At 38.9% G+C, this 15,739-nt stretch overlaps 1 protein-coding gene across 1 annotated transcript in view; it reads right to left on the bottom strand.

The window, feature by feature from the left end:
• Nucleotides 1-15,739, bottom strand: part of Ngly1 (N-glycanase 1) — a 48,957-nt gene that overhangs the window by 17,542 nt on the left and 15,676 nt on the right. Inside the window, exons 4-7 of the mRNA XM_051140065.1 lie at nt 10,919-11,084; nt 3,865-4,087; nt 1,634-1,755; nt 568-713 (exon numbers count right to left, since the gene is read on the bottom strand). Of these exons, the coding sequence (XP_050996022.1) occupies nt 568-713; nt 1,634-1,755; nt 3,865-4,087; nt 10,919-11,084 (657 nt within the window). The remainder of the gene's footprint in view (nt 1-567; nt 714-1,633; nt 1,756-3,864; nt 4,088-10,918; nt 11,085-15,739) is intronic.

The following is a 15,739-nucleotide window of genomic DNA, read 5'->3' as shown; positions in this document are numbered from 1 at the left end:
CTAAAAAGGAAAAAAGGTACACAATAACAAAAAAAGAAACTCCAGCGTTCAGAAGAGAACAACCACACAATGGGAAAAAGGCAAGAGGACAGAGGTTTGGAGACCAGTACAGCTGCAGCACACCGTGCCCTTAGGGAAGCACAGGCAGGCTCTCCCAGCCAGGCTGGCTTTAAAAAGGAATGCTGCACTGAAATCTGACAAAGGTGTGGAGAAACTAGGAAGTCTCATGCACTATTGGCAATAAAATAAAATAGTGTTACTCCTTTGCAAAATTGTAACAATGATCCAGCCATTCCATTCCTATGCATTAAGCAAAAAGAAAAAACAAGTATATACCTGAACATTTGTAGCAGCTTAATTTAAAATATTAAAAACGGAACTCACCCAATGTCCATCTATAAATGGATACAAACATCCCTTGGTACACTCACAGTGGAAAACACTGATTTTAATGAGTTTATGGGGTAGGCAAACGACATATATTAAACAGAACACTGCAAATGTATGTCAAATACACTTTAAAGGATGTGTATTTTATTTTTAGATCTTCTTTTTCTTATGTCCTACCTCATCTTTAGAAAATGCTATGATATAGGAAAGCTTCTTGCCCCATCCTATTTCATAAAGGAGAGGTTTGTCACAGACGTCCTCACATGCATCACAGTGCAGCCACCGCTGCTGAGACGGAGAATAGACTTCTGTCCAAACATGGTCTACTCGTGTTCCATAAGAGAAAGAAATGGACAATACAAGTTAAGTTTAAAAACAAGAATGACTTTCAATAACTGTATGTTAGCCTCTAAAAATCACACAATAAACTAACTTGTTTAAGTTTTGGCTAATTAGCAAGAACATTTTGTGGCACACACAGTTGTAGAATATTTGTATGTAAAATGTATTCAGTGTAAGTCTTAACTAAAAATAATGTGTGTTGTAACTCTAAAGCAGGCAAAGCTTTGAGAAGAGCATCAACACTACCAGGCTGTTAAGGAGTGAGTGTGATTCTGAAATGACAACCTTTCTCTGACCCAGAAGGAGGCCTTAGAGGATATCTGATTATTTATGTCTTGGAGTCTCATCAATTGGTAAATGGATACCCAGGCTGGCTTCAAAACTGCCTCAACCTCTCTTGAATGCAAGAATTACAAGAATGTGACACCACACCCTGCTAAGGCTCAATATTTGATTCTGTGAGACTATTAGCTGAAGTTTCAATTGATTCTACATTAACAGTAGAAACAAGAAAAACAGTAACTTTCAACTGGGGCATGACATGAGTCATTTCTAAATCAAGATAAAGTCAAATATCATGATTTTTCTTAAGGTGCTTGTGTGGAATGCAATATAGGCTTACTATGTCAACTACAGCAAACCCTTTAAAAACCATCTGTACAGCCCATTGTTACACACATTCCTACTGTGGATGTCATGGATAGAAGCAAGAACAGGGCAGCCGTGTTCCAAGTATTATGGTGCACTACGAGGCACTGAGAATGCCTACGAGGCTGGCACTGCTGTTACGTCACAGAAGGTGAACAGAAAACTCAGGCGATATGAGAAAGAAAATGAGGGGCTTACTCTATGCACCTCAGCCCCAAGCCTACAGAGTTCCGCTTTCCTACTCATGCTGTACCTGTGTAGTCCCACACATAGCGAGCTTCAAACCCTAATGCACGGCAGCACAGTGTGAAGCAATTGGCCCACTCGCCACAGCGGCCACATCTTGTTTCCAAAAGTTTCTCAGGGTTGTTATATCTGGTTGAAAACAACAAAGGCAACAGCTGTGATTCATGATTAAAACTCATTTTTTAAAGAATTTATATCACTTGTATGCTAAACACAAATCATGACTCTTCTTATTTTAAAGTACTAATAAAAGCTCCTAGGTTATACAAAGCACTGAACTACTCTTTGTGAACCATGTTAGACAGTAGAACTGTCTTCAGCAAGTATAGTTCACTATATTATTCAGTTGTAGTAGTAATTAAAAATGGGTGCTACCATTTCAAAGAAGGTAAGTACACTGATTAGCATATCCACACCATCTCACACAGAATCAGTAATACACGACATGTAACAGCTGGAGAACAGAGTTTTCATCTTGAATAGTTTCGAAAAGTAAGATTTAGATGGGCAGCCAGGCATCGTGGTACACGCCTTTAGTCCCAGCACCCGGGAGACAGAGGCAGGTGGATCTCTGTGAGTTCGAGGTCAGCCTGGTCTACAAAGGGAATCTAGGACAACCAAGGATACACAGAGAAACCCTTTCTTGAACCCCTCTTCTCCTAAAAAGATTTAGATGGGCTGGTTTTCTAAGAAATGTGATTAAGGCATTGAATGGTTCTCTAGAAAGAAAATTAGCTTACTGTTTTTAAAAGGTAATTAGCTTTAAAATTACTCGACAGAGCTGGGTGTAGTGGCACATGCCTGTAATCCCAGTACTCAGGGAGGCAGAGGCAGGCGGATCTAGCCTGGTCTATAAAGACAGTCCAGGGCAGCCAGGGCTACACAGAGTAAACTCTGTCTTGAAAAACCAAAAACAAACAAAACCAAAACAACAGCAACAAAACCCAACAACTACAAGTAAAGCAGGCAAATGATTAGAAAATATAATTTGCATAAATACACTAGCCAGTACCAGGATGCCATATTATATTGCTAGTTTAATTCTGTTGCCTAGGGAAAAGACAAACAACCTCATGAGAGAGATTTAACTATGTATGGTACTGTAAAGGGGCTGTATAAATGTAGGCTGAAGAAAAACAAAACAAGCTGGTCTTAGATAACCACTTGGTATTATCCTTCTATGCATAATATAGGGCTGGTTCCAAATTAGGACAGAACTGAGTCCTAAAGGCCAACACAACAGGCTTTTCAAACATACTGCATCTTTTCTTGCTGGGCAACGGAACTAAACTTCCCAAGTGCTGCCAATTAAGAAAATCTAACAAGAGGGTAAAAGTTGGAAAAAGTAAATTGAGAGTTTTTAATTTCCCAAGTTTAAAAGGAGATATGATTATTCAGGCTTCGTGGTGTATAAATGTGATCTTAGCATGTAAGAGGTTCACGGTTTGAGCTACACAGCAAGACTCAGTCTCAGAAAACAAAACCAATAAACCAAATAAGAAAAACAAAACAAGAAAAAATACAGGTTGAGATAGATATGAAAGGCTGGGACAGATAAAGTCTAATTAAAATACATTTCTGCCTTTATAAGTTACTTTTACCCCCATATCTGATGATCAAAGACAACATTGTATTTACTATCATAATGATATCACTGTTATTAATATTGTCAGTGTATACCATAACACTTTCAGGATTTAAAATGCTATAAATATATTTAAAAGTTTATGCCTTAGAATAAGGGTCAACAAATTTTGCATAAAAAACAAACAATAAGGGCTGGAGATTGACACAGTTGATAAAGTGCCTGCCTAGCATGCACAAAGCTAAGGGTTTAGTCTCCAGCACTGGATAAACTGGGCATTGTGACAGATGGCTGCAATCTTAGCACTCAACAGGTAGAGGCAGGAAATTCAGAAGTTCCAGGATAACCTGGGCTGCACAAGACATACACACACAGATACACACACACGACGAAGAGACAAACAGAGAAGACAGAGAACGGGAGACAATAAATATCTTGGCCTTAGGTCTTATAGTCATCAGTATTCAACAACTCTGCCGTTGTCACAGACAGTAAATCAGTGTGGCTGTGTTCTAGTCTGCCAGTACCATAGACCTCGGTCCTAGAGAAATAGCAAGTTCAGTTAAGACGGAGATTAAAAAGCTAATTTAATAATAAACCCCCATAAGCCATCCCACTTAGGGAACCCATGACCTCACTTTGCAGGCACCCACCTTGGGAAACGGTTGCTCAGCTGGCAGGCATCGCAGTAATGATCCTCCACGTTCTTTGCACCCCACTTGATCTCATCATCATTTGGCAGCAATGCCTCATCTCTAGATCTAGTCTCTCCACCACATTTGCTGCACACAACGTTATTCACCCAGTGAAAAAAATCCTCTTTAAACCAGTGTAGGAGCTCCAGCAGAAGGAAGTCCTCATCGCTTATGTTAGTACCTTGGAAGTTAGGAGAGAATCAGTTAAGGTTTAAAGCCCACAAAATCCAAAACTTCTATATATTTTATGTTCACATTGGGAGCAGAGATACATGAAAATGTAAGATGGTAACAGCTTCTGCAGGGAACAATGTCAGAATCAACCCATGAAACACAAGAGATAGAAAAATACGGATGATTTTGGAAAACATTTTTTAAAATGGCTACATTAGGGCTGGAGACACAGCTTAGTGGTAGAGCACCTGCTTAATATGCGCAAAGTCCAGGGTTTTATCAGTAGCACCATCAAACAAAATTTTAACATGGGCCATATTAAGTTTGCTACTTGGTATATAGGTAAACATGAAATAATAAAAACAGATCATAGGTGGGAGTCCAAATACCAAATACTTTAAACATTATTCTGTTAGCTTTTTAAAAAATGTATTTCCTGTGTATGAGTGTTTTGGCTACAAGTATGCCTGTGCACCCAGGCATGCCTAGTGCCCTTGGAGTCCAGAAACGGACGGCACCAGATCCAATGAGACTGGACTTACAGAAGGTTATGAGCTTCCATGTGGCTACTAGGAATTAAGTCCAGGTCATCTAGAGAAGCAGACAGTGCTCTCCTGCATCATTTGTTTTTTTAAATCAGTGCTTCAGCTGTGTAACAGAATTTACGTATAGACATGCATCCAAAAGACATAAACACACAAGCATATATAGAGTACAAAACAGCCCCAACAAGTAAGCATGACACAAATTATTTTTGCCCAATTTATCAAAAAAAACATCATCTCCTACATATCTATTTTTAAATTACATTCACTTGTGATGGTGGTGGTGGCAGTAGTGTGTGTGTGTGTGCATGTGCATCCCCCAGTGTGCCAGAGTGCACTCATGTGAAGGCCAGAGGACAACTTGTGAAAATTGGTCCTCAGAGCAAATAGCTTATTAAGACTGGTGGCAAGTGGCTTAACTTGCTAAGGTATCTTGTCAGCCCCTCCAACCATACAAAAGACCATGGCTTCTCTCAGAATGAGGGAGACACATATGCAAGAGGTTCTCCTTATTCTATGTATGTAAGTTTTGGATGTATTTGGGGGTGAAAGTGGCTTTGCATGCATATGGAGGTGAGAGAACAATTTTAGGAGTGAGCTGGTTGGTTGCTGTTGGTTTCTTTCTATCATGTGGGTTCTGGTAACTGAACTAAGTCATCAGGTTTGGGGAGAAACACTTTTACCCACTGTGCCATCTTGCCAGCCCTCATCTGTTGTGAGAATTTTAGATTTTTGGTTTCTTAAAAAAAAAAATTATAAGAACATGTTTTCATTTTAATCCCAGGGATGGGGTTATGAGGGTACTTCGCAGAAGCTGACTATGATTTACCTCTTGCTCTGGCAGGAGTGTGGTTTTGCCAGCTGCAGATAGTTTCTGCGATTGTGTGATGTTTGGAATTCTGGGGACTTTTCAGAGGGTATATGAATGTTAGGGCCCTGAGAAGTGTGGGTGGGTTGTTGGTTGGTTGCTGTCGCTCACAGTTTGGTAAGTAGTGGCGCTCAAAGAAGGGAAAAAAAAAAAAGCAAGAAATTAGATATCCTAACCTCAAAGAGCAAACTTGCCCCAAGGAATTCGACAACCCTAATCAGCAGGAAATAGTCTAATGATAACTTTCACCGCTTTCCAACCCCTGACTTTATTCAGGGATCTCTGTTTCCTCTTTTCTCCTCTTATCTAGTGTTAGTGTGCTGAAAGGGTCGAAGAAAAGCTGTGGAGAAAGGTGGAAGAAAGAAGAACCCACAAAGTAGCTAACGCTGGCTACCCTTACTCTACATTTAATGTTTTGTTACTAAAAGAAATAAAAATTTGAAGAAAATACATTGTATAAGATTAAAATCTAATACATCTGATGTTAGTCACAGGTGTTTGAAATAGTGTCCCTTAATAATACTACAAGTGCCAATATCTAATGGGATGTCTAAAAAAAATTTTTTTGTTCTGTTTGTTTGAGACAAGGTTTCTCTGTGTAGCTCTGGCTGTCCTGGAACTTGCTTTGTAGATCAGGCTGGCCTCAAACTCAGAGAGATCCACCTGCCTCTGCCTCCCAAGTGCTGGTATTAAATTATTTTTATTTCATGTAGTTCCAGACAGATTTGAGCTGCTGTGTGGGTGCTAGAAATTGAACACAGGCCCTTCGGAAGAACAGCCAGTGCTCTTAACCACTGAACCACTTCTCCAGCCTCCACAATATTTTTTTTTTTTAATTTAAGCCCTTTATTAACAGGTATCTGCAATGTACTTACTCTTTTAAAATCAAGTAGTAAATTTACATTAAGTTCTTAATCTCAACTTCTTTAGATATGAAGTAATTTAAAAATCTTCAAAAGTGTATTTAAAAAAAACAAGTCCTTATGTTATTTATTTATTTTTGATTTTTTGAGGCAGAGTCTCTCTGTATAACCTTGGCTGTCCTGGACTCTCTTTGTAGACCATGCTGGCCCTGAACTCACAAAGATCCTCCTGCCTCTTCCTTCCAAGCACTGGAACTAAAGGCATGTGCCACCACACCTGGCTAAAAACCAAAATCTTTAAAAGACTTTAAAGATAAAACAAAACATGCTGTCATCACTGCAAGAGGCCTTTACAAATACAATGAAAAGGTTCTGTTTGCTGCACTTGGCTGTCAATACCATCCCATCACTGTTCCTTATAAAGAAAAGCTGGGAAGTGGACACCGACACTATGGCTAACATTAGGCAGTGTAATTTTTCATCTTTATATTTCCTGGAATTTCTCAAATAGGACTGGCATCATTAGAGTCCACTGGAGTGGGCTAAATTTTGATAAGTTATACTTTTAAGTTTTAGTGCTAAGGATGGAATTCAGGGTCTCATGCATGCTAAATACTCTACCACAAACCACAACCCAAACTAAGTTTAACTTTTAAAAGTGTATTTGTGTGTATAGACTACAGAATCCATGGTAAAATGAAATATGGTATACATGGACATGCATGCGACATATGGAACACTTTTTAAATGTATATATCTGTTTATAAGTGGACCTGTATAGTTCAAACTCATGTTGCCCAGAGGTCAATTGTATTATCCATTCTCTCATAGCTTTGTTTGATATATTTCAAAAATTTAAGAGCATGGGGAAGTGCACTTAAAGTTCAGCAATACATAGTGGTCCCTGAGGGGGAAACTTGTTGCTTTTAAATTTGTTAATTCTCCCCAAGTTAATTTGTAATAAATATAATCCATATTAAAATTATAAAAGTTTTTTTTTTCACAAAATTCTATGTACTACAGAATTCACATGAAAATGAAGATGGACTAAATAGGCAATAGAGTCTGGCAACTTAGCTCAAACATGGAACACTTGCCTGAAATGTGCAAGGCACTGAATTCCATCCCAGCACTGCAAACAAAACACAAAACAACCAAACAATACAGTTCTCATTAAGAACCACAATGGCAGCAAGTGCTTGTTGTTCATTGGTTGACAACATAATCGGCACTGTGTATATTATCTACACAGCATCAGGTTGATTGCCATTTACCAAAGACCACTCTAATTGGTGATGATGTGCATGTTTAACAAATAGCTGTTTTTTCTTTAGTGCAGGTGTAAAGGGTTTTTCTTATGGTAAATTTGCTTATCAGTTTTCAATAATTAAATGTCAGATTACTGTAAAATATATCAATGAAACAAGAAAGAGTACTGAAAGACAAACCTCTTTATTCTTTTGAGATAGGTCCTCTATATCAGTCAAAAGATAGTTTAAAAGCGAATAAACGGTATTTAATAAAGTTGGCACTGCATGTGATGGTGCAGGCCTCAGGAGGCTGAGGCAAGCAGCACTCCAGGCTAGCCTAGATATATAGGAAAACAGTACCTCAAAACCAAGAACAAACACATAAATAAAAACACCAAGACAAAACGGTCATGTCAAGAATATCCTAAGAGAATGGATCGCCCATTAAATTGAGACAGGTAGTGACCTAGATATCTGATACTGTTAATTCATTTATTAAAGAAGTCTGCCTTTCTCTAGAGTACTACAAAAGAGTTACAAGACCAAAGAAGGCCTGCGGGCGTGGGCTGGTGTGTGTATGGTATACATGTATGTATGCATGTGTCATGGCGCACAGAAGACAAGCTCAGGTGTTTCAGTCAGCATCTCTTTTCTGTCGCTGTGTACAACTGGCCCTCGAGCTTCTGGGATTCCCTTCTCTGTCTCCCATCTTCCTGTAGGAGTGCAGAGTACAACAGATACACACGACTACATCAGTCTCTTGTGTGAATTCTCGGGATTCAAACTCAGGAAATCATACGCGTGTGGCAAGCTTGGAAAGCTTAAAAGCAAGATACAACCAATAAAATAAAGCCAGCAATGGAAAATTATATCATTTAAAACTTCGGAATTGCAGAAGATACACCAAATGAACGAACGAGATTGGAGGTAGTAAAATTCTAATGTGCCAGGCCAGAGAGATGGCTCAGGGGTTAAGAGTGCTGCCTGCTCTTCCAGAGGTCCTGAGTTCAATTCCCAGCAACTACAAGGTGGCTCACAACCATCTATAATGAGATCTGGTGCCCTCTTCTGGCATACAGACATATACATGCAGTCAGAATACTGCATACATAATAAATAAATAAATTTGTGATTTTTTTTGAATGTGTCTAGCAAAGATTCAATTTAGAACACATAAAACTTCTTTACAAAATCAGTGATAATACTGATCACCCTGCCCGCCCCCTGTTAAAATATCAACAACAAAATTCTGCCCTTCTGTGAAAGAGTGTCACATGCCATTGGCAAGAGAGAATTTATTCAAGGGCTAGGAGGCAAGTCTCATGAGCACTTCAGTGGGTGGCATCCAGCACAAAGAAAAGCAGACAGCAGTCCCAGTGCCCATCCAAACTGAACTGTAGAGATTGAAAATATAGTTTTACAGAGACCTAAAAAGATGTCCCTGATATGTAAATGAAAACTATCAGGGAACTGAATATGTGTGATATGATAAATTTTCTATAAACTCCACATAAATTAAACTATTTTTCCATAGAACAAATTTTGAAGAATCCTACCCTATGGAAGGAGCAAGGACTGTACCAATAAATAATATCTAATAGCAAAATTAAACCTGTGCCTACCTTTAGGAATTAATTCTGTTAGACTCACTAAAACCAGACATGGTGGGGCATGCCCACAATTCCAGGACTTGAGAGGCAGAGGTAGTAAGATCATAAAGTCAGGGCCAGCCCCAAGTTACACACTAAGATCCTACTTTAAACATTAAAGACCACTTGCCTAACATATGCAAGACACTGGATTCAGTCTGTAGCATAGTAAAAAGACAATCTAGAAAATACCATTAATTCTTGCTATATATTCCTTTATGACAAACATACATATACCAATATTAAAATGAAAATGCACATTCAGGTTAAATACTTTTAAGAGAAACATTACATTGGAGAATAGGATATGACTTTCTCACATACTCTGGTGCTTCACCTTTGACCATATCCCCTGGAGGGGGAGACCTGGTGGCACTCAGAGGAAGGACAGCAGGTTACCAAGAAGAGACTTGATACCCTATGAGCATATACAGGGGGAGGTAATGCCCCTCAGGAACAGTCATAGGGGAGGGGAATAATGGGAAAATGGGAGGGAGGGAAGAATGGGAGGACACAAGGGATGGAATAACCATTGAGATATAACAAGAATAAATTAATAAAAAAATTTAAAAAAAGAGAAACATTAAATAGACATTTTCTTTCTTCCCTTTCTTTCTTTCGTTCTTTCTTTCTATTTTTTTTTTTTTTTTTTTTTTTTTTGAGAAATGGTTTCTCTGTGTAGCCCTGGCTGTCCTGGACTCACTCTGTATACCAGGCTGGCCTTGAACTCACAGCAATCTACCTGCCTCTGCCTCCAAGTGCTGAGACTAAAGGCGTGCACCACCACGCCCAGCTAACAGACAGTTTTTCAAGGAAGATAGACAAATGCCCATTAAAAGGGTTCAACATCATTGGAAAGGCAAATCAAAACTAAAATCAGATGCTATCATACCTCTATTAACATGGTTATCATGTATATAAAAAAGATAGCTGTTGATGAAGATGAGAACAAACTGAAATCCTGTGCACTGCTGAAGGGAAGGAAAAAAAAAAAAAAGAAGAAGAAGAAGAAGAAATAGCCACTATGGAAAAGTTTGGCAATTACACAAAAATATAAAATAAAATTAGAATGAACATATTAGCATTTTCAAGTTAAAATAGCAAACAACTAAAACCAGGTCTCACAGAGATATCTGTCCATCCACGTTCACAGCAGCACAATAGCTAAACATAAAAGCAACAGGTGTCTACCATGGATTATCCATCTGTCTCACAACAGAAGACAATTCTGTAGTATGTTTTAATATGAATAACTCCTGGGTAACTTCCACTAAACCAAAAATAAGCCACTCATAAAACACACATATGCAATAGAGCAGTCAGGACCAGAGGCAGAGAGTAGAAGAGTGATTGCCAGTAGCCGGGGATAGGGAAGGGCAGAACATAACCATTTAGTGGGAGGACTTTGCATTTTATATGACAAAAAGATGGTGATAAGTACTCAACAGGAAGGAACTATATGCTTAAAAGGGAAGATAGGAAATTTTCTACATTACTGTTACAATATATTTTTTAAAAGCAAACATGTATCCATAGTTATACTTCTTTAAGATTCATATATGTATAGGTTCTCTATTTACAGTGTATGCACAGAGATACTATTTACATACTACTATTTAGCAATGATGTACAATTAGCAACAAATCATCTCGGAAGCCACTACCTTTATCTAACTTTCTAGCTCTGAATAGCTTTTCTTGAGATTTTCTTTTTAGCTCACTGACTGGGATATAAGTCAATGCCTTCTCCTGGAGGACAGGATTTTCATAGAGCTGCACATGCTGAATGTTGGACTGAAGAACTTTTAAGATGGTTGAATCACCAACAACCTAGGAAGAAAAACACTAAAGTTAGCTTTTTACAAGGCTACAAAAATAATAGAATAAAAATATTGTGGCTCTATGACTTCATCGATACAATATGGATTCAACAAAAATGATTATATGGATACCTTTACAATATTAGTATTAAGAGACAGCTATACCAGTGCTTGTCTATTTTCCACTGTGTACCCTACTGAGGACATACAGCTGCTGTTGAATTCCTAATCATATGCTCTGATCAAAACAGTGCTCTGGCTCTCTACCTCTTACTCTTCCTCTCTCTCCCCTCTCTCCCCCTACTCTTTCTCTGGGGTACCCCTTCCCATTTCATTCTCTTCCCATGCTCATTTAATAAACCTCATATTCTAATTTTTAAAAAGGCAGTGCTCTGAGCAGTCCATCTTTCACCTAAAAACCCTGTAACACACAGCATTACAAAAGAGACATGGTTTTATGAGATCAAGAATGGCTAGTACATACCTAAAAGAGGAAAGACATGTGCATGTACTTAAAGGAGAAAAGCAAGGCAGTATGCCCACCTGCCAAAGTGGTGACAGAAAGTGAAAGTTTCCAAAATAATGGTAAGGTCTGAGGAGCCAAAGAGGACTGTGCAGCAAGAAAGAAAATCGATGGGTAGGGTCTGCAAAAGGAACAGTGCTTCTTCCTCCTAGTCATCACCAAAGAAGCCTTCCTGCTTCTTGGCAGTGACACTGCATGCTTGGAGTCTCAAATGAAAGGTTATTCGGCAAGCCCATTCCAGGGGCTTCTGGTATATCCCTAAAGCAGCATGTCTTGCCCTCACTACAGATGCTGCAAGTAAATGCAGATGGCAGGCTCATAGACTCTGCCAGGTATAAAAGGGTCTACAAAACTGGAGTGGGCCACAAGGAAAAAATGTGTTAGAATTATTATTAGAAAAGCAAACCTAGAGTAACACACAGCTGAGACTGAAAAGAAGTATGTTTCCAAGACTACAGCACACATCGTACAGGCATTCCTCCAATGGGGTTATATCCTGGAAAACCTATCACAAGTTGGCACTATCTTGAGTGAAAAAGCATTTAGTCTCCGTATTGCAACACAGTTTGGTGACATGGAACATTGTGGACTTCAGGATGCTGAGGCTGGTGGAATTGCAGCTCACTGCCCCTATCCATCATTGCTAGAGTGTCTGCTATACATCTCCAGTCCAGGAAAACACTCAACACACTTCAATTCCAGGGCTGGTTTTTACTGGATGTATATTGAATTTCGTTCATACTACTGTTAAGAAGAAAACTCAAATCAAACTTGTAAGTTGAACACTTTAAGGTGGGAACCATCTGTATTCAAAAACTCTAGTACAGATCTTAGGAATAAAAATTTAAACACTGAAATAAAGGCAGCACTGGTAGATCAAACAATAGAACGAATGTGTCAAAGAAAGATCAGTCAGAAGACTAAGACATTTTCTAAGAGTAGGGCATAAAAAGAACAGACACTCAAGATAAAACAAAGTTTCCAAATCTAGGAGGAATTCTAGAAAAGAATACCAACAATGGAAAAGAGAAACATCTCAAAGAAATAACAAGCCAATTTCACACAGCTGAAGAGCCAGGATGAATGAAAAAGAAAACTAACTAGACTACAGCACCATTTATCAGTTGGTAAAAAGCAAAATCCTAAAGGCCTTTAAGGTGTAAGAAAAATTAAATGTGTATGGGTTGGGGAGCAGGGAGTCTGGTACCAAACATCTTCTTGTAAACACATCAAGCATATGTTTTGAAAGTTTGATGACAAATTGGGCACATGGAACTTATATCCAACTAAACTAGTCATATAGAAGGGTAAAGTTAATATACTTTATAAAATATCACAGCACAGAACCCATTAATCAGGAGGCAGGTGCTTCTCAACAAGACCCTACCTCAAACATAAAAGAAGGGGGAAAAGGACAAAAACTCCAAGAGCAATCCCAGTAAATGTGACTGGACTAACAAATTATTACCAGATATAGTATGCCAGGCATTGTATTAAGCACTGGGATATGTGCACAAGAAAGAATCAGTAGCTAAGCTCAGTGGCACAGGCCTGCATTCCAGCTACTGCAGAGGATCAGGTAAGAAGGTTGTTAGGGTCAAGGCCAGGCTGGACAACTGAGTGAGACCCTGTCTCACCAGTTTTAAAGGGTAAAAAGCGATGAGGACATAAAGTTCAGTGATATAGCACTTGCTTAGCATGCATGAGGCCTAAGTAAAATCCTCAGCATCACAGACACACACACACACACACACACACACACACACACACACACACACACACAGAGAGAGAGAGAGAGAGAGAGAGAGAGACAGACAGACAGACAGACAGACAGACAGACGGGAAAGAAGAGGAAGATAAAACAAAGAAAGGAAAATGAAGGAAGAAAGGAAGAGAAGAAAAAAGAATGAATCACATATTCATAGAGCCACCAGAGTGAGCCAATAAATATGAGTCTTGTGAATGAATTAGACACCGGAAAAATAATTAAGACTGAAACAAACAAGGCCACTGGCCTGGAAGATCAAGTAGCCTATGAGTACCCAGGGATCCAATGATGTTTAGTTCCATCAATGTTTACTGATCCTCTATTGACTAGAATGTAACAGTAAATTACATGGTTTATTCTTAAGTACCAAGAAGCCTGGAGAGGTAGCTCAGTTGACACAGTGCTTGTCTAGCATTTATCACTGCACACAACCTACAATCTCTTAGGAAGAGTGATTCTAGGAACTCTAGGATTCTAGGGAATGAGGGACTCTATACTGGGGTGGTCTGAGGCATGTCTGTGGGGGACTGTCTTGAGATAGTTAATTAGGAAGACTCTCATGAGTCACGAGACTGGCAGCTAACCACTTACAGTAAGAAATGATTCAAGAAATGACCAATTGCACAAAAGTATAGTAAAGAATCAAGTAAAAAAACAAAACAAAACAAAACAAAAAACGGAGAAAAGTCCCTACAGCCAGGTGTGGTGTTGCAGACCTACACTGGAAGGTGGCGGCAGGCAGCTCAAGAGTTAATTATTCTTGGCTACACAGAGTCCCAAGGCCAGCCTGGGATACAGAAGAACCTGTCTAAACAAACAAACAAACAAACAAACAAACGTCGAATAAATGTAGCAGAACAAAGACTCCAGAGCTTAGTAAGAACAGCCTGTAATAATATAAATAGGGGCAATAAGTTATAAGGAACCAAGCTGTCCAAGTGGCACCCAAAGCTGGCTAACTGCAGGTCCCAATAAAATGTATCAAATGGCCCACGGGAAAGAAAATGCTGGAAATATCATTATGTTTAGCCCAAAATGTAAAGCAATGAACTTACAACACTGGTTAATATTTGGGTTAAAGTTGCTCCCTCATACTGCTGAAACTACTCAGAGAAGGAAAAAGGGGAAAAAATGGCAAAAACTAGAGCTCCTTCCTGTGTCTATGATGTGTGGCAGTGTTATATAGTTCCAAATGCTCCTGGCAAAGTGGATTTATAAGTATGGAGGGTTTTTGTTGTTGTTGTTTCAAGACAGGATTTCTCTTTGTAGCCCTGGCTGCACTAGAACATGTTCTGTAGACCAGGCTGGCCTCGAACTCAGAGATCTACTTGCATCTGTCTCCTGAGTGCTGGTTTTACTAAACTTCATCCCGAAGCTTAAAAATATTATAAAGAGCTGGGCATGGTGGCGCACACCTTTAATCCCAGCACTCGTGAGGCAGAGGCAGGCGGATCACTGTGAGTTCGAGGCTAGCCTGGTCTACAAAGCAAGTCTAGGACAGCCAAAGCTACACAGAGAAACTTTGTCTCGAAAAACAAACAAACAAAAAATACTACAAAGAACTATGGGTATTAAAGCTAATACATGTATGTGGACAAGTCAAATTGAGAAGGCACTATATCCTAGCATGGTCTCATTCCCCTTTTCACATATTCACTAGCAAAATCTGCCTTCTAACATAACAACAGCAAATCATGAGCTTTAGCAAAGTTACACCCCAAATTCAAAATTATCAGTAATATGTAAAATGTAGATTTATGTGCATAGTTAGAAAGTAAAGAACATACTGTTACTGATTTTTAGAATTAAATGAGTTCTTCATTGCACTGTTGTAAAATATACACAGTACATTATTCATGAATAAAACCAATAGATAAAAATATATTTAGAATATGTGCTCATAACATCTTATTGATGACACATAATTAAAGGATAAAGATGTGTAAGACAAGGGTGTGAGAACTGGAGAGACGATGATGAGGACTGGGAAGAAGCAGCAAGAAATCCAGGCCATTTGGGATCCAAGGGAAAGTTGTACACTGACTCATTTTGAAACAATTCACAGCAAAGATTCTTAAACAGTGGTCTGTTAAAATGTGTGATGCTAGTGCAACATGGGATGACAACAGGCCTACAGAAATGTTTAAACGCCACCAAGAAGCCCTCCTGAGATGAGGTGGGCACAGTCTGTGAGGCCACAGGACCTCAGCTTCAACAGCTGAGAAGAAAGCAAACATAGGTTTATTTGTAAGAATTGAAGCAGTAGGAAATTCAACATGGAGAACACACTGACTGACATAAATAGAAACTGTTACAGAGTAAAACTGATACAAAAGCAAAGTTCTCCATTTTTATTTGAAAGGATTCTTTATAA

The sequence above is a fragment of the Acomys russatus genome, chromosome 3 (assembly GCF_903995435.1).
Source record: "Acomys russatus chromosome 3, mAcoRus1.1, whole genome shotgun sequence".
NCBI lineage: Eukaryota > Metazoa > Chordata > Mammalia > Rodentia > Muridae > Acomys > Acomys russatus.
Note: the sequence above shows the minus strand (reverse complement) of the source record. Positions and strands in the feature narration are given on the sequence as shown.